The 27655-nt window shown below is 44.7% G+C and overlaps 1 protein-coding gene across 1 annotated transcript in view; it reads right to left on the bottom strand.

Moving 5' to 3' along the window:
* Nucleotides 1–6819: 6819 nt before the first annotated feature.
* LOC134039097 (NACHT, LRR and PYD domains-containing protein 3-like) overlaps nucleotides 6820–27655 on the bottom strand; it is a 66392-nt gene continuing 45556 nt past the window's right edge. Inside the window, exons 7-9 of the mRNA XM_062484845.1 lie at nucleotides 12490–12663; nucleotides 8956–9002; nucleotides 6820–7537 (exon numbers count right to left, since the gene is read on the bottom strand). Coding sequence (XP_062340829.1) covers nucleotides 6999–7537; nucleotides 8956–9002; nucleotides 12490–12663 — 760 coding nt within the window. The 3' untranslated portion in view covers nucleotides 6820–6998. The remainder of the gene's footprint in view (nucleotides 7538–8955; nucleotides 9003–12489; nucleotides 12664–27655) is intronic.

The following is a 27655-nucleotide window of genomic DNA, read 5'->3' as shown; positions in this document are numbered from 1 at the left end:
GGGAGTATTCTACATGGCACAGGGACACTGAGGAGTTTAACCCAACTATAAACCCCATAAACTTTCTGCCCACAAACTGTCAAAAGTCATACGCAGACCTCTGTACACATGGATGTGACTAAAGAAGAAATAGCATAAATCATCAAATCATCATAAATCCATAAATCATGAAAAAGCATAAATCCACTGCGTTCAAGCAGAGTTTCACTGCGCACAGAGAGGTCACATATGAGAGTGTGCCAGGCGCTCACTCCCAGGAAAAAGGAGGGATGCAGGACAGGAGAGGAGAACAGGGTGAAGGGATGGAACACACACAGTAAGGAAGGAGAGGAAGGAGACGAAAGTAGATAAAGGGAGGGCTGGAGGAGAGAGGGGAGGAGAGAAGGGTAGAACAAGGGAGGGGTGGGAGAAGAGAGAGGTGAAGGAGGGAGAACAGGAGAGAGAAGAGAGGAGAGGGAACACACACACCAGCTACTGGAGCTCAGACGAGACAGGGGAGGGGAAGAACGGAGAAGAGAGGAGATCAAAGGAGATGTGAGGAGGGGAGAAGAGAAAGGTGTCAAACACCAATAAGTTTAGATCAGTCAGATGACTGTCTGTCCTGGTTGGTTAACTTTCCCTTCATCTTAAACGCAATATCATCCTTTAATATTTAGAAAATTGTACATCCAGTTACATGGTAGTACAATAAACCAAGAATGTATTTCATACTACATCAAGTAGCAGGTGTCTCAGTATACAAGGCACCTTTTCTATTTCTGACCCTCAACCTTTAATGCAGAGTTAGGGTGTCAACAGTACATTACAGCAAAACAATACAAAACCAGAGTTAATCTACACTAATATAATTGAGTAGTATGTCTTAAACAGATTCCTGTCCCACCCTGATCTGTTTCACCTGTGTCATGTTTGTCTCCACTCCCTCCAGGTGTCTCCCATCTTTCTTCCTAACTCCCTCCAGGTGTCTCCCATCTTTCTTCCTACTCTCATTTATCCTTGTGTTTTCTGCTTGGGGCCAGTTCTTGTTTGTCAAGCCTACAGAAGACTTCTTTGTGTTTTCTACCTCCTTGAGTCTTTTCTGCCCCTTAGTTCCCCGCCCTGACTCTGAGCCTGCCAGCCACCCTGTACCTGAATGACTCTACCTTGTGGAATATGACCCTAGCCTGGCCTGGGTGTTCTTTGACCGGCCTCCTTGTACCTTGAATTAACCACAAACTTACAGCCAGTATGTGGTGTGTGATATTGTGAAACTAGTTGTTGTCTCCTGTTGAAGTTGATTACACACCTCAGTGTCTCCAGTTTGCAGAGTGGGTTCCCCAGTCCAGCAGAGAGCAGCTTCATGCCGGCATCCTTCAGATCATTGTTACTTAGATCCAGTTGTGTCAGGAAGGTGGTTGACTTCAGAGCTGAGCCCAGAGAAGCACAGCCTTCCTCTGTGATGTGACAGCCTGACAGCCTGTAGAAGGTTATCATTAGGTAGGGATCACAAACATTACTACCCTCTAGAGGTAGAAATAAAGAATATCGGTCTGATGAATTTCCATGGGTATTGTGGCAAGTAACTGTTACAAGGTGAAAACAACAGGTGGACAAGGTGTTCTCATATAGAGCTTGTCTCCTCTGGAACATACTTCATGTTTTAATCAGGGAGGCTGGCACTGTCTTGGAACTGCTACACTAGTTTACACTTAACCAGTAGGGATCTCACCCTTACAGTTATTTGAACTGTTATTTGTACCTTTGCATTCTCTAATCCTACTTTTCTACTTTCTCTCCCTCCCTCCCCTGTGGTGTGGGGAGTTGAGCTGTCAACACCTGCCAGGTCGCAGGTCTGCCAACATTGGACATAGTTGTGGACATCTGTCTCATGATGGAGCACACAGTTCCTGTTTCCTTCCTGTCCATCTACCTGGCTGTTCTGTGATGCTGTGCTGATCCTACTTCCCAGTCCTGTGGCTACCACTGCCCAAACTGACATGTGCCAACTCAAGAGCACTGAGTTGGAACTCTGAATATCTGTGTTCAACATCCATTTGCACATTTTATTGTTATCTCTACTCTTGATGCACGATTATACTTTGCTTATGGTCTGCACCTCTCTGAGTTACCCATCATTTCTGGAGGAGTGGCTCTCTCCCTGAATTGCTCCTCCCAGGCTTTCTTAAATGTTTTAACTGAGTTTTCCTGAGAGTTTGTCCTTGTCTTCCTTGAGGGTTTAGGTTGGTTTAGGTGCAGTTCTATGGGCGTGTGTGAAGCCCTCTGCGACATTGCTCGTAGAAAGGGCTATACAAATAACATTTGATTTGAACACAATGACACGGTAGTCAGTAACCAATGTGAAATATTAACCTGCCTGAGAAGCTGATTTCACTAAACTGGATTGTACCTGTGGAATATTCCAGAAAACTATTCTGTCTATCGTATACTGAGACATCATGTGGTCATCCTGAGGTATTTCTATTATGTTTATAAGCAGCATTACAAACACTACTGCCCTCTGGAGGTAGAAATAAAGAATACAAGTCTGTCATTTTCCTCTCAAACACCAAGAAGGTTTGATCAGTCAGAGCAGTGGTTCCCAACCCTGGTCCTCAGGGACCCCCTGTCCTGCATGTTTTAGATGTTTCTCTAATGCACATGTCATCCATACTGGTAAACACAAGTGGCAACAATCAAATACAAATAGAGAAAACATGTCATTGACTAAACACAACCACTCAAAATTGATTTCACTTGTTTCAAATGATGTGACACAACCAATAGAAGCCAGTTCAGAGAGCAAACAGGTTGTTGGTGGGAAAATATTGCTTGTGATGTCGACGAAGTGCTCTGGCCTGACCCAGCCCAAAGACAAGAAGAAGCACATTGATCACATGTTTACTCCTTTGATTTTTGTCCCTTGTAGTATTGTATACTGTAGTACAGTGCATTGTAGGCTGTATACTGTACAATGAACAAATTGTATGGCCCTGATCATTGTGCTTTCCATTTGTTACAGTAACAGTACTGACTGCTCAATAGATTTTGACTGGTTGCAGGTTCATATCAACAAAGAACAAGAGTGAGTTGTGAGTATTGAGATGCAGGGTACAGTACTGTATAGGGGTAGTGAGATGCAGGGTACAGTACTGTATAGGGGTAGTGAGATGCAGGGTACAGTACTGTATAGGGGTAGTGAGATGCAGGGTACAGTACTGTATAGGGGTAGTGAGATGCAGGGTACAGTACTGTATAGGGGTAGTGAGATGCAGGGTACAGTACTGTATAGGGGTAGTGAGATGCAGGGTACAGTACTGTATAGGGGTAGTGAGATGCAGGGTACAGTACTGTATAGGGGTAGTGAGATGCAGGGTACAGTACTGTATAGGGGTAGTGAGATGCAGGGTACAGTACTGTATAGGGGTAGTGAGATGCAGGGTACAGTACTGTATAGGGGTAGTGAGATGCAGGGTACAGTACTGTATAGGGGTAGTGAGATGCAGGGTACAGTACTGTATAGGGGTAGTGAGATGCAGGGTACAGTACTGTATAGGGGTAGTGAGATGCAGGGTACAGTACTGTATAGGGGTAGTGAGATGCAGGGTACAGTACTGTATAGGGGTAGTGAGATGCAGGGTACAGTACTGTATAGGGGTAGTGAGATGCAGGGTACAGTACTGTATAGGGGTAGTGAGATGCAGGGTACAGTACTGTATAGGGGTAGTGAGATGCAGGGTACAGTACTGTATAGGGGTAGTGAGATGCAGGGTACAGTACTGTATAGGGGTAGTGAGATGCAGGGTACAGTACTGTATAGGGGTAGTGAGATGCAGGGTACAGTACTGTATAGGGGTAGTGAGATGCAGGGTACAGTACTGTATAGGGGTAGTGAGATGCAGGGTACAGTACTGTATAGGGGTAGTGAGATGCAGGGTACAGTACTGTATAGGGGTAGTGAGATGCAGGGTACAGTACTGTATAGGGGTAGTGAGATGCAGGGTACAGTACTGTATAGGGGTAGTGAGATGCAGGGTACAGTACTGTATAGGGGTAGTGAGATGCAGGGTACAGTACTGTATAGGGGTAGTGAGATGCAGGGTACAGTACTGTATAGGGGTAGTGAGATGCAGGGTACAGTACTGTATAGGGGTAGTGAGATGCAGGGTACAGTACTGTATAGGGGTAGTGAGATGCAGGGTACAGTACTGTATAGGGGTAGTGAGATGCAGGGTACAGTACTGTATAGGGGTAGTGAGATGCAGGGTACAGTACTGTATAGGGGTAGTGAGATGCAGGGTACAGTACTGTATAGGGGTAGTGAGATGCAGGGTACAGTACTGTATAGGGGTAGTGAGATGCAGGGTACAGTACTGTATAGGGGTAGTGAGATGCAGGGTACAGTACTGTATAGGGGTAGTGAGATGCAGGGTACAGTACTGTATAGGGGTAGTGAGATGCAGGGTACAGTACTGTATAGGGGTAGTGAGATGCAGGGTACAGTACTGTATAGGGGTAGTGAGATGCAGGGTACAGTACTGTATAGGGGTAGTGAGATGCAGGGTACAGTACTGTATAGGGGTAGTGAGATGCAGGGTACAGTACTGTATAGGGGTAGTGAGATGCAGGGTACAGTACTGTATAGGGGTAGTGAGATGCAGGGTACAGTACTGTATAGGGGTAGTGAGATGCAGGGTACAGTACTGTATAGGGGTAGTGAGATGCAGGGTACAGTACTGTATAGGGGTAGTGAGATGCAGGGTACAGTACTGTATAGGGGTAGTGAGATGCAGGGTACAGTACTGTATAGGGGTAGTGAGATGCAGGGTACAGTACTGTATAGGGGTAGTGAGATGCAGGGTACAGTACTGTATAGGGGTAGTGAGATGCAGGGTACAGTACTGTATAGGGGTACAAGGAGGAGAAAGAACAAAGAGCAAAGCAGACTAGTAATTTCTGATACATTTTGAGATACTATGATAAAACATGTTTTAGTTTATCAAAAGACAATGACGGTGAAATATGACATTTGTTTTGAGATAAAAAATGTACTTCTCCCTGAGAACTATATGTTTTGAACAATGTGTTTTCTATTTTTTGGTGTATTGTTTACTGACTGCTTGATAGTGTATATCATTTTGATCACTTTGTTTATGATTTGAGAGCAGTGTTTGTTTTGAGCACAGGTAAATCTGTTTTGGGGCGAAAGTTTGATTTTGCAAGAGGATTCAGAGGTTTTGTAAATAGTGCTCGAAGATGAGGTTTTGTGTTTACAGTTTTGAGAAAATGGGTGACTGTTTAAAGAAATGTGTTTTAGCAATCGTGAAAAACTGTAAGAACAGGACAGATCCTAACATTTATGAAACAGGATGGTGGTGGTCTACAGAGAGCCAAGGTTTTAGGCAGAGCAGGCAAAGCCTCTGGAAAATACAAACACTGGTTTAACTTGCAACTTATTGAACCTGATGGCAGTGATGGACAAAAGGAGCAAGTGGATATGTCAGGTGTTGATCATCTTAACATTGAATCAACTGATAGGGAGACTGATGTACTCATAACAAAAGACATTTCATTTGATACAGCCAAACAGGATGAAATTATGAATTGGAACAAAAACAATGTTTTTGAGGAAGTGGTTGATGCAGGTCAAAAGTGTGTCTCTACCAGATGGGTCTGTTGTCTCAAAGAAACTCCCAGTGGTATTGTGCCCAAAGCACGACTCGTAGCTCGAGGTTTTGAAGAGCTTAATATTCACGAGCTGCAGAAAAACTCCCCAACATGTGCTTCTGACTCTCTGAGGCTATTAGCAGTAATCTGTCAAAATATAGGGGCATATCGATTCTATGGACATCAAATCTGATTTCTTACAGGGCGTGCAGTTGTCCAGAGAAATATATGTCCGGCTCCTGAAGCTGAAAAGGAAGATATTCTATGGAAATGAAACAAGTGGCAATCCCTCCCTCCCTCCCCCTCTGAGAGCCCAAAGGGAGTAGGGAGGGTGGGGGCAGGTGTGTGTGTGTCCATGTGTGTGTGTGTGTCTAGGGCCACTGGGTCACCAACAAACACACAGCATGTCTTCTATCATCCTGTATGTCAGTAAGACACTATTTAGTTCATCACATTCAGTGGAACTGAGATCAAAGACAGGATTGTTGTTTGTCAACAATTAAAACCTCCCTCCCTCCCTCCCTCCCTCCCCCTCCCTCCTTCCCTCCTCCCTCCCTCCCTCCCTCCCTCCCTCCCCCTCTGAGGGCCCAAAGGGAGTAGGGAGGGTGGGGGCAGGTCAAGGGAGGGAGGGGATCACACTAGACAGACACACAGACAGTTTAAATTCAAGTGGGTAATACTGTCATATTACTGGTCCTAAATGTAGTGTTTACAGTGTATGCATGCATGTGTGTGTGTGTGTCCGTGTGTGTGTGTGTCTAGGGCCACTGGGTCACCAACAAACACACAGCATGTCTTCTATCATCCTGTATAAAACATCTTTATTTCTCCTTATTTAGTCAGTAAGACACTATTTAGTTCATCACAGACAGGATTGTTGTTTGTCAACAATTAACCCGTTAAGGAGTAGCATCACACATGTGCGATAGTTCGAAAGCCCCACAGAGTAACGTCGCACGTGTGATTCTGAACATTCCAACCGACTATTTTCCGATAGACAAAAACTACATGACAAACGCTGTAGTATGGCTTCAAAATGTACAATTAGGAGGCTAACAAGTAACACTAGCAGGTAGTAGCATTGCTACGAGTATTATGCTAGGTTGCTAGGTAACGGAAGCTAACTAAAGCTAGCTTCCGTTTTGGAAAAATAACTCACTCTGGTGGAAGCGTCGGTAATATTTAGAGATATTAATAATATTTAATATCAGTAATATGTACATCTAAAAGGTTAAAACAAAACAAACATTCTACACACACCAATATTTACAAACACTCTGGGATATCAATTACAACTGTACAGTTCAGTCTTCAATGACATCTATGTGAGCACGGTGTGTGAGAGTGTGTGTGGGCTATTCTACCTGACACAGGGACACTGAGGAGTCAGAATAAACACAGAACCCAGGATAGAGGGGCTCAGTGAATGTGCTGTGGAATGTGTGCAGGTGGGTCAGTGTGTCAGAGGAGACTGTGTAGAAGGACAGAGTGCCGGCCGGCCAGTCCAGATACACTCCTACTCTGTGGGAGCTGGAGGGGGGGGCAGGTATGACAGTTCTCTTATTATTGTGCCAGGCAGAGTAACTGTTATCATCACGGTACAGACTCCAGGACTTGTTATAGAGTCCAAGCACACAGTCATCATCCCTTCCTCTCCTGCTGATTCCTTTATATGTCACTGCTATATAAACCCCTCCTCCTCCACTCCACTCTGCCTCCCAGTAACAGCGCCCAGACAGACCCTCTCTACACAGCACCTGTGGCCAGTCCTCAAATCTCTCTGGGTGATCAGGATACGGCTGCTCCTCTTCCCTCCTTGTCACCTTTCTGTTCTCCTCAGACAGAGAGAGGTCTCTGTATGCTGTGTTTGGGTCCAGTGTGAGCTCACAGGCATCTGATGGGGGAGACCAAGACACAATATATTACTGATCATCATAGAATGTCTCCCTCTTCCTGCCCTCCCCCCTTCATTCTCTCTCTCTCTCTCTCTCTCTACCCATCCTCACTCTCTTTCTATCTCTATTTCTGTTCCATCCTCTCTACCCTGCTCTCTGTCCCTCTCTCTCTCTCTTCCACTCTCCCTCTCTCCCTTTCATTCTCTCATTCTGTTCTCCCTCCCTCACATGCTACCTCTCTCCCTCCAAATCCCTCTTTCCATCATCCCTCATCTCCTTACCCCTGATATGCCCCCATCACTCCATCTTTCTAGGGAGGAGGGGAACAAGGGAGGAGAGGAGAGGGAGGAGGGGAAGAGGGGAGGAGAGGGAAGAGGGGAGGAGAGGAAGGGGGAGAAGGGGAAAAGGAGAGCAGAGGAGGGAAGAGGGGAGGAGGGGAGGAGAGGAGAGGGAGAAGGGGAAGAGGAGAGGAAGAGGGGAAGAGGAGAGGAGAGGGAGAAGGGGAGGAGAGGAAGAGGAGAGAAGAGGGAGGAGAGGAAGAGGAGAGGGAGAAGGGGAAGAGGGGAGGAGAGGAAGAGGGAGGAGGGGAAGAGGAGAGCAGAGGAGGGGAAGAGGGGAGGAGAGGGAGGGGAAGAGGAGAGAAGAGGGAGGAGGGGAAGAGGGGAGGACAGGGAGGGGAGGAGAGGAAGAGGAGAGAAGAGGGAAAGAAGGGAAGAGGGGAGGAGAGGGAGGAGGGGAAGAGAGGAGGAGAGCAGAGGGAAGGAGAGGAAGAAGGGAGGAGAGGAAGAAGGGGAAGAGAGGAGGAGAGGGAGGAGGGGAAGAGGAGAGGAAGAGGGAGGAGGGGAAGAGGAGAGGAGGGGAAGAGGGGAGGAGAGCAGAGGGAGGGGAAGAGAGGGAGGGAAAGAAGGGAAGAGGGGAGGAGGGGAAGAGGGGAGGAGAGGAGAGGGAGAAGGGGAAGAGGGAGGAGGGGAGAGGAGAGGGAGAAGGGGAAGAGGGAGGAGGGGAAGAGGGGAGGAGAGGAAGAGGAGAGAGAGGGGAAGAGGAGAGAGGGAGGAGGGGAAGAGGAGAGAGGGAGGAGGGGAAGAGGGAGGAGGGGAAGAGGAGGGGAAGAGGAGAGGAGGGGAAGAGGGGAAGAGGGGAGGAGAGGAGAGGGAGGAGGGGAAGAGGGGAGGAGAGCAGAGGGAGGAGGGGAAGAGGGGAGGAGAGCAGAGGAGGGGAAGAGGAAGAGGGGAGGAGAGGGAGAAGGAAGGGGACATAGCACATACAGTATTGATGTGGGTAATTGTGTTAAATTACTGCTTCTAAAAGTGTGTGTTTACAGTGTGTGTGTGTCCATTTTTGACAGTGTCCAAGTCACTAATGGTATTGTCCCTTGTATGACCTTGTGTACTAGAACCAAGTAGCAGTCAATACTCACATCTCCTAGGGCCAGGTTTGATCCAGCACTCTCCACCATGATCCACACTGCAGGGATAAGCAGAGGAATGATGAAAATACACTTCACCTGTTGATAAGTGACTTAGCAACTGACTTTCTAAGTAAACATGTTGTTTCTCTCTTATCATCAGAGGTGTATTCCAGAAAGCAGGTTTTACAAACTCTGAGCCGAACCCTGAACTCTGACTTGATGAACCCTGAGATGGGAATCTCAAAGTTATCACTTCCAGAACAGCTGATATGAGTTAGTTCATTTCTAATTCACTGGAATTACATTTAGTCATTTAGCAGACGCTCTTATCCAGAGAATTAGAAATTCTCATGCGTGCAGCCGAGTATGAAGACATTTTCAGAAAGCAGAAAAACAACTTCAACAGCAAAAGAGGCAGTTGTTCATTCAGTACATTTCAAAGCAGTATATTAATTTGACATTTAACCACGTCTTACTAGCCTGGCTCTGCCCTCCTACGTACTTCCGCTCAATTTTCATTTTGCTTCTGTACTCCGTCTGGGCTTTCCGTATATTAGTTGATGTCTCAAGTCAACTTTTTACCGTCCAATCAGCGAACAGAGGGAGCGGCTGAGAACGATGACGTTGATGTTGTGCGCTAGTTTGAGTTATAGTTCTGTAATGGCGGCGGAGAAAGATGCGAGCGAAGCCATTCGGTCTGTTGTGGCAACGCTGCCGAATATCCAGAAGTTAAAGCCGGAGCAAGAACAATCTTTGCTCCCCACGGGGTTCGTTTGATTTTCCAGCTCGTTCCGTTAGTGGTGAAGGAGTTGGCTAAGTCGAACGCTAGCGATCGGTTATGGCAGATCCAGAGTGGCTCTGGGCAGATCCAATAGTTTTAAACTTCAACAGAATACCCGCCTTCAAGGAAGTTAACGCTTGTCAAGGGAGCGAGCCCAGACTCTCTGTACAAATGAAATGTACGAGAGTCTGGTTAGGACCAGGCTAACGTCTTACATTTACATTTAGTCATTTAGCAGATGCTCTTATCCAGAGCGACTTACAGTAAGTACAGGGACATTCTCCCCAAAGCAAGTAGGGTGAAGTGCCTTGCCCAAGGACACAACGTCATTTTGCACGGCCGGGAATTGAACTGGCAACCTTCAGATTACTAGCCTGCTTCCCTCACCGCTCAGCCACCTGACGCCCCTACGGTGTCTGCTACAGGTGAAGAAGAAATGGAACAATCCTATGTGGATTGTTCACATAGGATTGCACAGATTAACAGTGAGATGTTCAGTAAATGCCAGGTTAGCTCTGCATGGAAAACTGTAGAATTTCATGTCATCCGTATGTGTTATATGGCTTCAACAACAATCAGGTTGATGAGGAAAGGACACCCCATGTCTGACAGTTGCTTCAGGCTCAGCATGAGGGAGGGGAGAGGGAGAAACTCACGGTTTGTTACAGAAAAGCTGCCAGCTTGCAGGTGAGGTTCACAGTCAGTTACCGTGGTAACACACCCAGAGTTTTCAGTGTTTCCCATACATTAATTTATTTGTAACGGCCCGCCACAATTAGAGATTTACCACCACAAATTTATAAAATGGTGTTTTTGCTTTTACTGTTTAACATCACAAAAAAATATTTAATAGTAGTGCTGCACGCAGCACACTGATTCGCTCAGCCCCTTCTTGCCCCGCTCGCGTTCTCTCTCTCTCACTACAACAGACCCGTCTGTGAATAAGCCCCTCTCTCCGTGCACGCTCTGAATCAATGCACGGGTCAAACAGATTTTCCCCTCAGAGACAACAGGACAATCAATCTGGAGTTTACGAACGGTTAGGCCCAATCCCAATGTCCACCCTCACAGACTCACAGACTTTGAGGCACGTTCTCACTAAGTCTGTGAGGGCTTAGGGCTGTCCCACTGTCAAATTGTCAAGTCCGCGAGGGCTCTTTCGAAGACATTTTATGCACCCTTAAGTCTGCATTTTTGCAGACTTGCCCACAATTCACAGCGTAGTGACGTGAAACACGAGGGTTACCAGGGGAAGCCCGGAAGAGAGAAAAAGATCCTGTCTAACCCTCCTCATAAGACAAGAAAGACGAAGAACAGTAAACAAACAAGCATGGAAGGAGCAACCAACCCTGACGTAAACAGAGTTAGAAATAACAGTTAACATCAGTAAGTTTAAACACAAAGCTCACTGACGGTTAATATAGCCAGAACTGGGTGTAGTAGGGCTGCACAATTAATACAATTTTAATCACGATCACGATTTTGGCTTCCCACAATCAAATTCGCGTGATGGAGCGATATTTAAAATGCGGCATTCTTTGGCAAAGCCAATCTAGCGCTTCGTAAACCATAGGTGCGTTCGACATCGGCTGCATGAAACGACCAGCGAGAGTTGCTGCTTGCAGTCGGGGAAGAGTTATAAACGGCTGCGTAAAGTCGGACATTCCTGCTTCCTGGTTTGCTGCGTTGACATGGCCGATCAAGCGCTGTTTGCTTACTTCATCACTGACGAACAACGACAAAAAAAGTTGTTTTGGTTAAAATCAACAAATAATCATGATAATTAATCGTGATCTCAATGTTGATCAAAATAATTGTGCTTATCATTTTGGCCATAATCGTGCAGCCCTAGTGTGTAGGTTGTCCTTTGATGATAAATTCTAAATATGCTTTCATCAGATTTGATACAACAACATTACTATTTTACCTATAATGCCCCAAAGTGCTGAACCATTCCGATTTATAGCATTTTGAGCTCTTGTAGCCTCTTGCACTCACTTACTAGGTGACGTCAAGTAAGTGTGTGAGGGTTCAGGGCTCAGGGTTTAGGGGGGACATTGGGATTGGGCCTTAGTATCATCATTCTCTGCATAAAGGTGTCCAAAACTGAGTAAATATAATAATATTTGTAGTTAAAAACATTTGTCAAATATAAAAATATGAGTCCAACGTAATGTTTATATTACATTTACATTTATTCATTTAGCAGACGCTTTTATCCAAAGCGACTTCCAAGAGAGAGCTTTACAAAGTGCATAGGTCACTGATCATAACAACGAGATAGCCACAAAACATTGCGAGTAGCCAAAACATGAAGCACACATTGTGAACAACCAAACCTTTACAACCAACCTTTACAATATTATATGAAGCTCAAAAACTATTTTGCGCTCAAATTGATTCCATTTTTTTTTCTTGTTGAAGTCCCTAGCTACATTCACTTCAAACCGACACTAGGACCTAGGTTTGAGCTGAGCTACATTTTACAACGTCTGGTTTTAGTGACCTCTCTTTCTGGAGCTAAAAACCCAGAGTTTCCCTCATCTCAGGGTTTATAAACTCAGTTTTCACTAAACCCTCTTTCTGGAAATACAATTATGATTGTGGCTACAATCATAGTTCAACCATATTGTAGATTGTAGAGTAAACATGCAGTTTTAATTGTATCATCAAGAAATGCAAGGCCTATTAACGTAATTAGATATATTCAGTGTTAAGCGACTTTACTTTAAGAGGTATATAAAAAACAAACATCTCCTTACTTGAGTTTCTCCAGTCTGCAGTGTGGATCCTCCAGTCCAGCAGAGAGCAGATTCAATCCTTTTTCTCCTGGATGATTGTAGCTCAGGTCCAGTTCCCTAAGGTGGAAGGGGTTGGACCTCAGAGCTGAGGCCAGAGAAGCACAGCCTTCCTCTGTGACCAGACAGCCTGACAGCCTGTAGAAAGAGGATCAATATTGTGACAGAATCCATCTGGGCCCCCAGAGTGAGTCAGCACAGAGGGGTTCATTTGGCAGGTACTGTCATAGCTGCACCTCCCCTCATTAGACAGAGTGACCCACGTAATCCAATATCAGAAAAGTTGAAGATCCTTTATCCTGTATAATAATGATACTGTGTTCAGCATTCCATTTGTGTAGAGAGAGGCCAACCCCCCAGGTGAACTATATGCATGGTAAAGGCTTAGGTAAACAGGAAGATCCTTATCTTATCTGAGCATTTCATTTAGTTAGCCTAAGCAGGGCCACTTTAAGACATATGCACGCACGCACGCGTGCAGGATCTATGCAAGGGAGCCAATGAAAGAAGAGCCATGTGACAGACAATTCTATATATTTGTACAACATGGTTTTTGTATTGGGAATGTTGGGATGATAATAGAGAATCGAGGATAAAGAACAAGCAAGTTTGCTTGTTCAATATTTTCACTTTCACTATTTTAAACAGTTATCATATTCCAAAGGAAGAAACATTAGTGCATCTAAACCAGCCAAGATAAATTAGAGTAGGCTATAGGGAAAGGAATTTCACATTTGTGTGCCAGATAATATTTCCACAAAAATTCCATTAAATACAATACATCATGACAGTTTGCATGATTTGAAATGGTCACTTATTATAACACTGGCATTTAATTATCACAGCATACAATTACTGCACTGAACTGTAAGTAAAGCAAAAATAACAAAACCTGTAATTATCACTCGAATCATTCACGTCTTCTATGCTAAACCTAGCAGTCACGTGAAAGTGAATGAGGTGAACGAATCCTTTCTGTTTCCTCTACTGAGCCAATGCAACAGTCCCGATGCGCTGCCACAAGAAGATGAACGAATCACTCACTGAGACGACTCGTTACTCCCCAGTCATTCTAAAGATTCGTTCAAAATGAAGGAATCGTTCACAAACGACACATCACGACTGGCCTCTTGGTTGACGTGAACATACCACTTTACAATTAATAGACGTACACAAAAATAAAATAAAAATGGCCATTCCTCTGTATACGGAGGTAGTGACCAAATCAACTAATAACTAAACTGTAGTTAAGCTGTAGTTCTCCTTTAGCTTTCGGGAAGAATAGACAGCATCTATCTTCCACTTTCCTAACTGTAGGAGCCATTTGTGTTTCTTATTGACATGTCATATTATTTTGGTTAGATAGAACTGTCAGAATATTTTGGACACTGGGTGGCAGTCATTGGAGGCACAGGGTTCTATATTTAGGGACACAGGTGACAGGAAGGGGCACAGGTAGAGGGAAGGGACACAGTTCTCACCAGACCAGAGAACAGACCACAGTGCACAGACCACCAATGACATTGGGAAACCTGGTATGTCAATCTACATTTTACAACTATGCATAATAAATAACAACTAAACGGCAAATAAGGACTGGAAAATCTGATACATTGTGTCAGCGTAAGATCACTCCTAAACTACCTGTGTATAATGGCAACGATATAGACGTATTGGAAAACTAGAAACATTTTTTTGTATTCCACAAAACCTGGCCGCTATCCCCAATCAAGGGACATTGTCGTCACCTGCGCTGGTATGATTGACGGAGATGGAAACTCTGAAGTTCAACGCGCAGGGAGAGTGTGTACTGGCAGCATCAAGCACGCTTTATTGAATGCTATAAAAGCCATATTGGGAAACGGCTAATAATAGTCAGGTGGCTGAGCGGTGAGGGAATTGGGCTAGTAATCCGAAGGTTGCCAGTTCGATTCCTGGTCATGCAAACTGACGTTGTGTCCTTAAACAAGGCACTTCACCCTACTTGCCTCGGGGGAATGTCCCTGTACTTACTGTAAGTCGCTCTGGATAAGAGCGTCTGCTAAATGACTAAATGTAAATATAATGGGGTTGTTCGACTGAATGCTAAAATCTTACAACAATATCGTCTGTTTGAAAGTCGTGCAGTCGGCATACAAACGTTCCTCCATTACGCCAATGAGGTCTTATGCATAATAAACAACTAAACGGCAAAGCCCTCTCCTGCTGCCTCTTCCTAGATATTTGTAACTACCTCCCGTTCCCCTTACCCTGCCTCAGTCAACTAAAATGTCATTTTACATATAAAACGGTGAAATATCAGCCTACCTGGCGAACTTGTTCCACTGAGTTGGATTCCAACTGAAGAATATCCCACCTCAGTCGCTCTTTATTAGCTAGCTACAAAATGTGCTGGTTTATACACCGCAAATATCCTGTGGTTATCCTGAGGTAAACTTCTTCTAAATAACAATAAAAAAAACCTCAAATACTTTTGTTCTGGACTGGCAAGTCATGTTTTGTTGACTTCAACTTTCAGATGTTAGCTACATTTTTCTTATCTTTGAATTTTCAGAGCAGATATACATCGCTGGTTCCGACTGTGATGGCATTTTTTGATATAGTTACTAATAATGTATTTTTAATAGACTGAGGTTGTGTTTAAACAAATGGATGTTGCAGTTGGTCTTAAGGTATTTATGGTGTTGGTTTATGATGCCTGATTGAGAAGCTAGGGGCACGGAGGTTGGGGGATGTTTGAGTTCTGTGGCCTAAAGGGAGATGGGTAGATGGATCAGTTGATCTAGCAGCCCTGACCTTTTGGCCGAGGAGATTGTGTCCTGTGTCCTGTTTGTGTTTCATTAAGGGTATCTTTACTGTCCTCATTTAGAGAAAGAGCCGTGACATCAAAAGACTTTGGTCACTTGACCTGGGGGGTTATATTGTCTTAACTGTCACTGACCAGTGTTAGCCAATCACAGAGACCACTGCATTGATGAATTGAACATTTATTAGGGGATCTGTTTTAAGTGTATAAAAGCACAAGCTTTATGATTGTTCTTTATCACTCTGGCGAACGACCTGTGGCTAGCACCTCCTTCGTTATGACTGATCAGCAAAGCTTTGTTTAATATTACGTAATTGTATAGTCCAAATAAATTGTATTAAAACCACATCTCTTGACTGTTCGGATCTACACAGTGCCACTTGAATTTCCACCTTTACACCGACGCCATTAGTTAACGTCGTTCTTTTTAGAAACACGGCTAACTGATCCAGAGAGATCACGTGACATAGCATGCCAAGAATGCTATTGGACAATATTATCATAGTGAAACAACAGCAAGTTCTTCTGAAAAATGAAAGGGGAATTAAATGGAAGTGAAATTAACCAAATGTATGCCAAAAAAACTTAGCTACCCAATAAATGTATATATTTTAAAATAACAGAATGCTTATCAGTATTTATTTAATTCTGTTAGGTCATTAGATAACCATATTCTGCTACAAAAGAGCAACATAACTGCCTGTTGGCTCTGCCTTCCATCCTGAGAGAAGAGGAACTGCTATATCCGGATGCTGTTCGTGGATAACGGTGTTGGAACAAACGGTTAATCATCAACACCATCATGCCTATGCCTTTCTGTATTTCAACATGTTATATCTTGCTAAATATATATATATTCTACACTGCTCAAAAAAATTATGGAACACTTTTGAAAACACATCAGATCTCAATGTGAAAAAAAATTATGTTGGATATCTATACTGATATGGCCAGTTTAATGTCTTAGGAACGAAAGGATGACACATCTTTTGATGGAAATATGTTTTCAGCCTACAGAGGGCTTAATTTTATAGACACCCCAAAAATCTAAGAGAAAAAATGATGTGGCAGGCTAGTTCATTTTGCCAAAATTAAATTTCTTCAACTCAAAATGCTTCTCAATATCTTGTGTGGCCCCCACGTGCTTGTATGCATGTTTGACAACGTCGCGGCATGCTCCTAATGAGACAACGGATGGTGTCTTGTGGGATGTCCTCCCAGATCTGTCGAAGGGCATCAGTGAGCTCCTGTAAAGTCTGAGGAGCAACCTGGCGGCGTCTGATGGACCGAAACATAATGTCCCAGAGGTGTTCTATCGGGTTTAGGTCAGGTGATCGTGAGAGCCATTCAATTGTATCGATTCCTTCATCCTCCAGGTACTGCCTGCACACTCTTGCCACATGAGGCCGGGAATTGTCGTGCATCCGGAGGAACCCAGGACCTACTGCACCAGCGTAGGGTCTGACCATGGGTTCAAGGATTTCATCCCGATACCCAATGGCAGTCAGACTGCTGTTCTCTAGCCTGTAGAGGCCTGTGCGTCCCTCCATGGATATGCCTCCCCAGACCATCACTGACCCACCACCAAACCGGTCATGCTGAATGATGTTGCAGGCAGTACAGTGTTCTCCTTGGCTTCTCCAGACCCTTTCACATCTATCACAGGTGCTCAGGGTGAACCTGCTCTCATCTGTGAAAAGCACAGGGCGCCAGGGGTGGACATGCCAGTTCTGGTGTTCTATAGCAAATGCCAATCGAGCTCCACGGTGCTGGGCAGTGAGCACAGGGCACACTGTAGGACGTTGTGCCCTGAGGACACCCTCATGAAGTCTGTTTCTGATTGTTTGGGCAGAGACATTCACACCAGTGGCTTGCTGGAGGTCATTCTGTAGGGCTCGGGCAGTGCTCAACCTGTTCCTCCTTGCACAAAGCAGCAGTTATCGGCCCTGCTGATGGGTTGAGGACCTTCTACGGCCCTGTCCAGCTCTCCTAGAGTAACTGCCTGTCTCCTGGAATGTCCTCCATGTACTGGAGATTGTGCTGGGAGACACATCAAATCTCCTTTCAACGGCGCGGAGTTGGACAATATGTGCAACTTCTGTAGGGTTAAGAAATCGCCTCATGCTCCCACTCAAAGAGATCAAGAGGGAGAAACTTGAAATGGCCTCCACATGCAAAACCAGTCCTGTTTTGGGGTCGGCTCATTGTTGCCCCTCTAGTGTACCTGTTGTTAATTACATCAACACCAATGCAGCGGAAAGTACCCCTCTGCTACTTAACTGACCAGATCATTATCAGAGAAGTTAATTCATGCCATACCCTGATAAAAAACTGTTCCTTTAATTATTTTGAGCAGTGTAGTTTAAAGTTGTTACATTCTTGTCTGTATACTGTTCTCTTTTTGCTTTAATGCTATGTTACATGTAGCAAAACCAACCTCAAGGAATATAATGGCCAATATTATCTTTAGTGATCTGTGCAAATGACCAATACAAGTGTGTTCAACTTCCTAAAGAGCAGCGTTGCCCCTGACACTTAAGGCCGAAATATACTTTCCGCTATGTGTACACATGCTGAATGACTGCAGCACGTATCCTGCGTTCGTTTGGTGCGTACTTTGTGCACGTCTCCCTGGCCCTTAAATGTACGCATACGCAAGGTGCAATACCGTCAGAAATCGTGGGCCAGTATACTATCCCTGCATCTCAGATGGAATGCTACCATCAACCTACCCAGACGCTCCCATGTCACCCCGCTCTTCATCTCCCTCCACTGGCTACCCATCACGGCCCGCATCAGATTCAAGACCCTGGTACTGGCCTTCCGAGCGGTGAACGGGACTGCACCTGCATCCAGTGTCTCCTCCAGCCTTACACCCCTACCCGCCACCTACGGTCTTCTTCTGACAACCGTCTGGTGGCCCCACCTCTCAAGAGCACCCGCTCCCAACCCAAGCTCTTCTCCTGTCTGGCCTCCCAATGGGGGAATCACCTCCATCAGAGACACTGACTGTCTCCCCACCTTCAAGAAAAGGCTAAAGACGCACTTGTTCCGGGAGTACACCAGCACTTAAAGATTTGTTGGATCAGATGTTAGCTTATTTCCTCCAGGAACACAATGACAATTATTGAGGGACTTGTTGGTCACTCCTGTTGGTTGTAACTGATTTAACTATTTGGACATGCTGTGAATTATATTATTGTTGCTTGCTTTCCACCAGGTACACTCTAGCACTTTAGAGGATCATGTTGATTAATTGTACATGCTCTTATGTTTCTTCCCTTTGGCACTTATTTGCTTTTTCACAGTGTATGCTTCATGTTTTGGCTACCTGCAATGTTTGGGGCTATCTCGTTGTTTATGATCATTGACCTATGCACTTTTTGTAAAGCTCTCTCTTGGAAGTCTCTTTGGATAAAAGTGTCTGCTGAAAGAATAAATGTAAATGTACCATCCTCTGAAGTAAAAATAGCCAGTTACATAGTAGTATTATACACCAAGCACACTTCTTGCTATTCCTAATCCGAAACCTTTCATGCAGTGGAAGAGGTGCCAACCACAGGGACTGACGTGGAAATTGACACCATGCTGTTGAAACGATGAAGATGGGTATGATTATGGATTTATCTGATTGAAAATCAAACCTTTTTCACCCCTTTTAGTATTATTTTATACTACTGGAAACCATATGTTAAGCTGTTGACTTATTATAGTTGAGCTTAGTATTATAATCACTAAACGATTGAAGATATTGAGCCTGAGTGTGAGATCTGGGTGACAGAGGCTGAGGAGTGAGGGAGAAGGCCACCTGGAGGCAGGCATCGTCCTTCGCAGGCTGAGGCCTGAGCTACAAGTCAAGATCCGCTGTTTTTGACCCCACGCCTAGAATCTTATCTGTGGCCGCCTGTACAAGGTCAGCACTGGCCCTAAGTAGGGAGGATTTACAACGAGCCTGATTGTGTAAGCAGCGTGAGCAGCCTCATCGTAATTGTGGGTTACAGAACCTGTTTTAAGAGAAACACTTATTATTGTCACCCAGCAAGGTCAAAGGCACCAAAGCTAAGGTGCGAGTGAAATCTGAAATGCCCAGAACAGGTGACCAATTGTGTTATGCGTAAGATCGAAGACCATGTAACTATCAATAGTAAAATAACACATGAAAATAGGTGAGCAGTATGTAATTGGATGCCTGGGGGGTAAAGATCAGTTGGGTTCCGGAACCTGCTCACATTTATTGGGATTTTTGTCATCTTGAAGACAAATGAAGCCATTGCATCAAACTTTGCCAAGTTCCAGTGCCGTTTTTTGAACTTTGAAGATTGATTGAAGACTTTGAATATTTTCAAACAACAGCACAAAAGCTGCCAGATGCATAACTCCCTGTCCAGGTAAATGTGAGCAGGCCATCAGGAAAATAAATGGGTCACAGCACAGAAATGCAACCCTAACATTCGTAAAATGTAAAAAAGAATTAACATCACAACAACCACAAAGACACACGTCCACAATGGGAAAGTGAAACTGGGTTGGAATGTTCTGAGACCAGTTAACCAGTTAGGTCAAGAGAGGGGATGAAGGATTTAGAGGTATGTCTGTTTGACTGAAGACTGACCACTGTGGGACAGTAAACCCTGGAGGATGGGTGTATCATATTATATGGCCTGCTTTCTAAGATTGTTGATACAATGGAGATTAGTTTGACCAGGGGGGTCATCTGGAGACATGAAGTCTGGGTGATTTTTGGGTCATGTTTAAGGCTGTTGTTTCAGCTGTCACTAAATTGTGTTTGACGGACGTGTCCTGATTGTTGTATAGAAATGACCAGATGTTAGGTACTATATAAAACTGTATATAAACTATATAGGAATGTGTTCCGGTGCACCTGCAGTATGGCCACACTGACGAGAGCTACGCTATTATTACCTAACATTTTGTTTGTCTTGTTAGTGTTTGTAAGTTGTTTTGTCGATTTTGTATTTTGCATTCAGTACGACCAGCAAACACTTATGGATATTAAGTTTTCACTTAGCAAGGATTATTTTACAAACTTTAATTCCACTTTCTGGAGTTCGAGCTCAGAATGCAGCAGGCTCTTTGTTGTTCCGCCGCTCTGTTTACCTGCGAGACGGAGGAAGAAGAAACAAGGCCGACGTGCTGGAGTCCTCGTCCGAACTCGGAAACGGAGCTTCTAACCTGCTTTTCCAACCATCCTACTCGCTAACGTTCAGGTTAACTTTCTATGGGCCACGGATGTAGCGGTACTAGCATCTCACTGCTCTCCTGTCCTTGAGCTATTAACTGTAAAATCAGACCCTTCTATCTACCTCGGGAGTTCACTGCGGTGGTCATGAGTGCAGTCTACACCCCCCCAGGCAGATAAGGCTGCTGCTTTGGATGAACTGTATGAGATTATCAATGGTCTGGAGAATGTGCACAATGAGGCAGCCTCATTATTTACTAATATATTGCATCTGCTGCATGATTGTGTAACTCACACTATGTAGTAAATTATATTTTGATTAACTTTTTAGACAGACCAGGGACTGAGGTTGCAAATTAGCCTATTGGCTAGAAACCTTTTACGCAGCACATCTACAACATTATTGTTATTGATGTATGTAATAATGTGCGCTGCATTTTCCCTGACAAAAAAAAACAAATAAATAAAATAAAAATCAGAAGCCCTGGGTTGATGCCGTGGTCCAGGCCAACCTGAGAGGCCCGGTCTGTCGCCTTTAACTCTGGGGACCCTGATCAGTACAAGAAGGCCAGATACGACCCTCTGAAGGCGATCAAAGCAGTGAAAAGGGCTTACAGGACCAAGGTGGAGTCCAGCTACCATGGCTCTGACCCCAGGCGCATGTGGAGTGGACTGTGGAGCTATTACAGACTACAAAGGGAGAGGCTACAGTGAGACCCAGTTCTCTGTCCTACTGCCAGACGAGCTGAGTACCTTCTACGCTCACTTTGAGAGGGACAGTGACCCCCCTGCAGTGGAGTTACCTGAGGGCCTAGCCAGTGGTGTGCCTACAATAACTGTAGCTGAGGCATTGCTCCAAAAAGCTCAACCCTCGCAAGGCACCTGGCCCAGACAACATATCAGGTGCTGCGCTGACCAGCTAGCAGGGGTCTTCAGTGACATCTTCCACCTCTCCCTCAGCCTGTCTGTACTCCCCACCTGCTTCAAGAGGACCACCATCGTCCCTGTGCCCAAGAACACCAAGGTCACCTGCATGAACGACTATCGCCCGATAGCACTGACCTCTGTCATCATGAAGTGCTTCGAGCGTGCCTCCCACCCTGGACCCTATGCAGTTTGTATACCAGTCCAACAGGTCTACAGACAATGCCATTGCCCTGACTATGCACACCGCTCTCACCTGGACAAAGGGAATACATATGTGAGGATGCTGTTCATTGTCTACAGCTCAGCATTCAACACCATCATCCCCTCCAGAATGGTCTCCAAGCTTCTGGACCTGGGACTAGGGATGCACCGAATCCAGATTTTTTGGGTTCAACCGAATACCGAATCCTACCCCCATCCTCAGTCCATTAACGCAGTAAACTCATGACGTAGGCTAAACAACGTCCACAGCAGTGTATTTTTCATTTCATTTTATTTTAACTGTAAAAAAAAGAATAGGCAACATTATGCCAGGAAGACAAGTGGGGAAAACTATTTTGACAAATACCCTATGCCTATCTCAATATCCAATCAATATCCAAAATATTAGCCTTTTAGATTTCTTGACTTTCTTTCGGATGTTTCATATGCAAATGTTTTAACACCGTAGATGTCATGTATTGTTTAGGGTCCTTGCCACCACAAGACAAATAGGCATTGCAAATTGAACATATAGCTCGACTTGAATCGCCTTCTTTTGACTGAAAGTACTGCCAAACAACACTTTTCTGCTCGCGAGTTCCATTTTCACGTTCTCTCAGCCTACAGCATGGAACAGTCCACCTACGTAAACACCTTCCCGTAATCAACGGCGGCGTCATTACGTCGACCAGTGTAGCACGTGTAGTGCAAGCGCAGGGTTCGCCAAAACCGAATCCTGGATTTGGTGCATCCCTACCTGGGACTACCTCATCCACACTGATCACCAACACAGGCACCCCCCAGGGCTGTGTGCTCAGCCCTCTCCTGTTCTCTGTGGTGGGATATTGATTATGGGAGAGCAAGGTAAAGCAAGGAGGGGTACTTGAGGTCAGATGTTGGGGGCTGCCTGTTAACTGCATAGTTAAGAAAACTGCGCAGTTAATGAACTGGATTTAGCCAGAGCAGGAGGAAATATGAAATGGAGAGTGGTTTGGCAAACTTAAGATGAGAAGAGAATGTGTCCAGAGTAGAATAGGCTGTTGTTGCACAACAATGAGTGGGAGAACAGTGACCTATACACTTTTGTAAAACTCTTTCTTGGAAGTCGCTTTTGGATAAAAGCATCTGCTAAATGCATAAATGTAAATGTAGAACAGGTGGTGGAGTTAACTGATCTTTGATCTTACTCTTAAGGGACTGAAGTCACCAATAGTAATGGGTTCTGCTGATCTAAGCAAGAATTAAGAGTGATAAAGGAGATGGAAAGTTTGGTTGAGGTAAGTTGCTGAGGGGTTGTTGAAAGTAAGATAAGGAGACCAGAACATCGGAGGGTGGGGGTCAGGAGAAATGGGCTTTTTCAGTAGTAGAGGAGTTCATCAACAACTTTATCAGCCAGATAAGGCGTTCATAGAACCTTCTAGAAGGTTCTGGGACTTGTGTAATATTAACCAGGGCGGGGCAGAATTATTCTCATCTAGGCTATAAAATGAGAGTGGTGTTGGGGCATTGAGATTGTCTTTTTGCCTTTGTATGAACGAGTAGCTGACTTGCTGAATAAACCGTCGAGCTGCCTTGAGCTGTTGAAAGATATCTTGTCTCAGAATTCTTCATTTTTACTTCTACCGAAGACTTGTTTTTCTTCATCTTCTCCTTGTTCACTCACAACTGTGTGGCAACGCACAGTTCCAACCTCCTTGTTAAGTTTGCTGACGACACAACCATTGTGGGCCTCATCTCTGACAGTGACAAGTCAGCCTACAGAGAGGAGGTTGATACCCTGACATCATGGTGTCAGGACAATAACCTCTCTCTCAATGTCAGCAAGACCAAGGAGATGATTGTGGACTATAGGAGGCGACAGGAAGAGGAGAATCTACCCCCTCCCACCCAAGAGGCATCCCCCCTCCCCCCCCTCTACAGTGACGACTCTCTCCATTCAGGAGAGTGAAGTTAACAGACTTTTCAAGAGGCAGAACCCCCGCAAAGCAGCTGGGCCGGACTCTGTCTCTCCTGCCACCCTCAAGCACTGCGCTGACCAGCGGTCTCCGGTGTTTACCAACATCTTTAACACATCCCTAGAGACATGCCATGTTCCAGCCTGTCTCAAGTCCTACACCATCATCCCTGTGCCCAAAAAGCCAAGGCCAACAGGACTCAATGACTACAGACCCGTCGCCCTGACCTCTGTGGTTATGAAACCACAAAAAACTTTTCAGCGCCTTGTGCTGGCACACCTCAAATCCATCACCAACCCTTTCCTGGACCCACTGCAGTTTGCCTACAGAGCCAACAGGTCGGTGGATGACGCCGTTAACATGGCCCTCCACTTCACCCTACAGCACCTGGACTCCCCAGCATCCTACGCCAGGATCCTGTTTGTGGATTTCAGCTCTGCCTTCAACACCATCATCCCCGCCCTGCTTCAGGACAAGCTCTCCCAGCTGAACGTGCCCGTCTCCACCTGCAGGTGGATCGCAGACTTCCTGTCTGACAGGAAGCAGTGCGTTAAGCTGGGACCACAAGTCTCTGACTCCCGGTCCATCAGCACCGGATCTCTTCAGGGCTGCGTCCTTTCCCCTCTGCTCTTCTCCCTGTACACCAACAGTTGCACCTCCAGTCATCCGTCTGTCAAACTTCTGAAGTTTGCGGACGACACCACCCTCATTGGTCTCATCTCTGACGGGGACGAGTCTGATTATAGGTGGGAAGCTGACAACCTGGTGACCTGGTGCAGCCAGAACAACTTAGAGCTCAATGCTCTTAAGACAGTGGAGATGGTTGTGGACTTCAGGAAGAATACAGCCCCACTCACACCCATCACCCTGTTTGACTCCCCAGTCAACACAGTGGAGTCCTTCCGCTTCCTGGGCACCATTCTCTCCCAGGACTTCAAGTGTGAACTGAACATCAGCTCCCTCACCAAGAAAGCACAACAGAGGATGTACTTCCTACGGCAGCTGAAGAAATTCAACCTGTCAAAGACAATGATGGTGCACTTCTACACAGCCATCATTGAGTCCATCCTCACCTCTTCCATCACCATCTGGTACGCTGCTGCCACTGTCAAGGACAAGAGCAGACTGCAGCGTATCATCCGCACTGCTGAGAAGGTGATCGGCTGCAAATCGGCCTACCCTCGAGGACCTGCACACCTCGAGGAAACTGAGGCGAGCGAGGAAGATTGTGGCCGACCCCTCCCACCCTGGCCACTCCCTGTTCCAGCTACTCCCCTCCGGCAGAAGGCTGCGGTCCATCAGGACCAAAACCTCACGCCATAAGAACAGTTTCTTTCCATCTGCTACTGGCCTCTTCAACAAGGCCAAGGACTCCCATTGACATTCATTCATTATTTAACCCAGTATCTGATTGCACTATGTTGACCACTCATGCTGCTCATTGGGTGTGCTCAAGCCTTCGGCGAGAGCACAACCTTTGTTCTCTCACATATATATTTATTTATTTATTATTGTTTATTTTCGCCCCCCTAAGGATCAGTCAATATTTGGACTACATACACAACGGCGGTGTCAAAAGGTTCGTCTTGGTAGCGATTGCGTTGGTTGTATTTTTATTTACGTTCCGTTGCATGGTTTAAGTAGAAATTGCGTTTTTGTGGTGAAAAGTGAAGCTAACGGTGGCTAATTTGCTAGCCACAGTCACTGACGTTACTAACGTCACGAAAACACGCGTGACTACCTGTAGAAGAACATTCATTTCACATCTGTTAACCTGGGGGATAGCTAGGCTAACTATAGCTTTACTGCAAGGCAGCTGCAGGAACGCCACAAGCAAAGAGGCCAGGGTGATAACTATTTACTCATTTTACTTTGTGATGTGAAACACAATTATGAAATGTAATGTACAATATTAGCTGATATTATTAAGGAAGTAGGCCCACATCTACTTTTGGAAACGGTAGTCTACTATTTCACTGAAGCATTAGCATCATGACATTAGCCTGCATCTGTTTTCAATCTTTAAAATAAACATTCCTCACAAATACATTTTCGTTGTAGGATTTATTATGACATTACATTACAAGTAAACGATTTGTGGGTGAAATGATCATTACCTGTGGTTTCAAACCAGTGTTGCTCACTGCAACGCTGTAGCCTACGCGAGACACTACAAAAACATCTACACCGCTGTAGGAAGTCAAACGGCGACAGAACATGTTCGGCACTCCCCTTACTTAAATCAAAAATCTATCTAACTACTAACCTGAACTTCATTGCCACAGCCTAAACATTGTCAATCTGTTCATGAAAATAATTTATTTCAGCCTAAACCGTACAACGGAACGTTAAATCCAATTCAACCAACGCAATCGCTACCAAGACGAACACAGCAGTAGTCTACTAGTACTGTACCGTAGTAGTACAATTTACCGGGGCACTGGGCAGCTTCTCCACACAGGGCTATGTCGCATTTTGCGTTGTAACTGACAATGATCGCTACCAGTGAGCTTTTTATGAATGAGCGATTTTCCACTAAATAAATGTCAAGCTTATTTAGCTACGTTTTGGGGGGCATATTTTCAGTTAGCAGATGGGACTGTCTGAATCGCGATTCCATCTTCTACTGCCGGGTAACGTCGTAGAATAATCTTCAAAGGGGGTTCTTTATTAATGAATGAATGCAATGAGTAGGCTACATGCCTGAAAATATCACGAGACGGGAAAAACTTAAAATGACGTTTAAGTCATAGAGATTATGTCAATTTTTACACCGGTCTGCCAAATTTATTCGTTTTGATTCAACGATGAGGCTGCCTCTTGCAGGGGAAATGAGAAGACATCTATTTCATTCTACACTTCACTCGTATTTTCAGTTGTAAATGAGCAGCAAAAAAAAATGCTTTTAAATCTATTTAATCTTTATAAATAATAAGTATGCATTTTCATATAAAATATACAGAAATCAGTTGTAAAAATGTCATTCAAAAACGGACCCCTGTGCAACCGACGCAAGCAAGCACACCCTACAATTTCCCCAGAAATTGTACCCTCTCTAGTTATTATTATTATTATTCTTTTTGCCCCCCTAAAACTCAGTCAATATTTGGCCTACATAGACAAAGTAGGTGTCAAAAGTTTCGTCTTGGTAGCGATTGAGTTGCTTCTATTGGAATTTACGTTCCGTTGCATGGTTTAGGCTGAAGTTAAGTTTTTGTGGCGAAAAGTGAAGCTAACGGTGGCTAATTTGCTAGCCACAGTCACGAAAACACGCGTGACTACCTTTGGCAGAACATTCGTTTCGCATCTGTTAACTTGGGGGATAGCTAGGCTAACTATAGCTTTACTGCAAGGCAGCTTCAGAAACGCCACAAGCAAAGAGGCCAGGGTGATAACTATTTACTAATTTTACTTTCTGATATGACACACAATTGTGACGTGTAATGTACAATATAAGCTGATTTTATTAAGGAAGTACATCTACTTTCGGAAACAGTAGTCTACTATGTCACTGAAGTATTAGCATCATGACATTAGCCTCTGTTGCCCGGGCAACACATACTACAGTGGTCTATGATGCATCTGTTTTCAATCGTTAAAATAAACATTCCTCACAAATACATTTTCGCTGTAGGATTTATTATGACATTACATTACAAGTAAACAATTTGTGGGTGAAATTATCATTACCTGTGGTTTCAAACCAGTGTTGCTCACTGAAACGCTGTAGCCTACTGTACGCGAAACACTACAAAAACATCTACAGCTGTAGGAAGTCAAACGGCGACAGAACATGTTCGGCACTCCCCTTACTTAAATCAAAAATCTATCTAACTACTAACCTTAACTTCATTGCCACAGCCTAAACTTTGTCAATCTGTTCATGAAAATAATAAATTTCAGCCTAAACCGTACAACGGAACGTTAAATCCAATTCAACCAACGCAATCGCTACCAAGACGAACACAGCAGTAGTCTACTGTACTGTAGTAGTACAATTTACCGGGGCAGCTTCTCCACACAGGGCTATATCGCGCTTGG

The sequence above is a fragment of the Osmerus eperlanus genome, chromosome 18 (assembly GCF_963692335.1).
Source record: "Osmerus eperlanus chromosome 18, fOsmEpe2.1, whole genome shotgun sequence".
In the NCBI taxonomy this organism is placed as follows: Eukaryota; Metazoa; Chordata; class Actinopteri; order Osmeriformes; family Osmeridae; genus Osmerus; species Osmerus eperlanus.
This window is presented reverse-complemented; position numbering and strand designations above follow the sequence as displayed.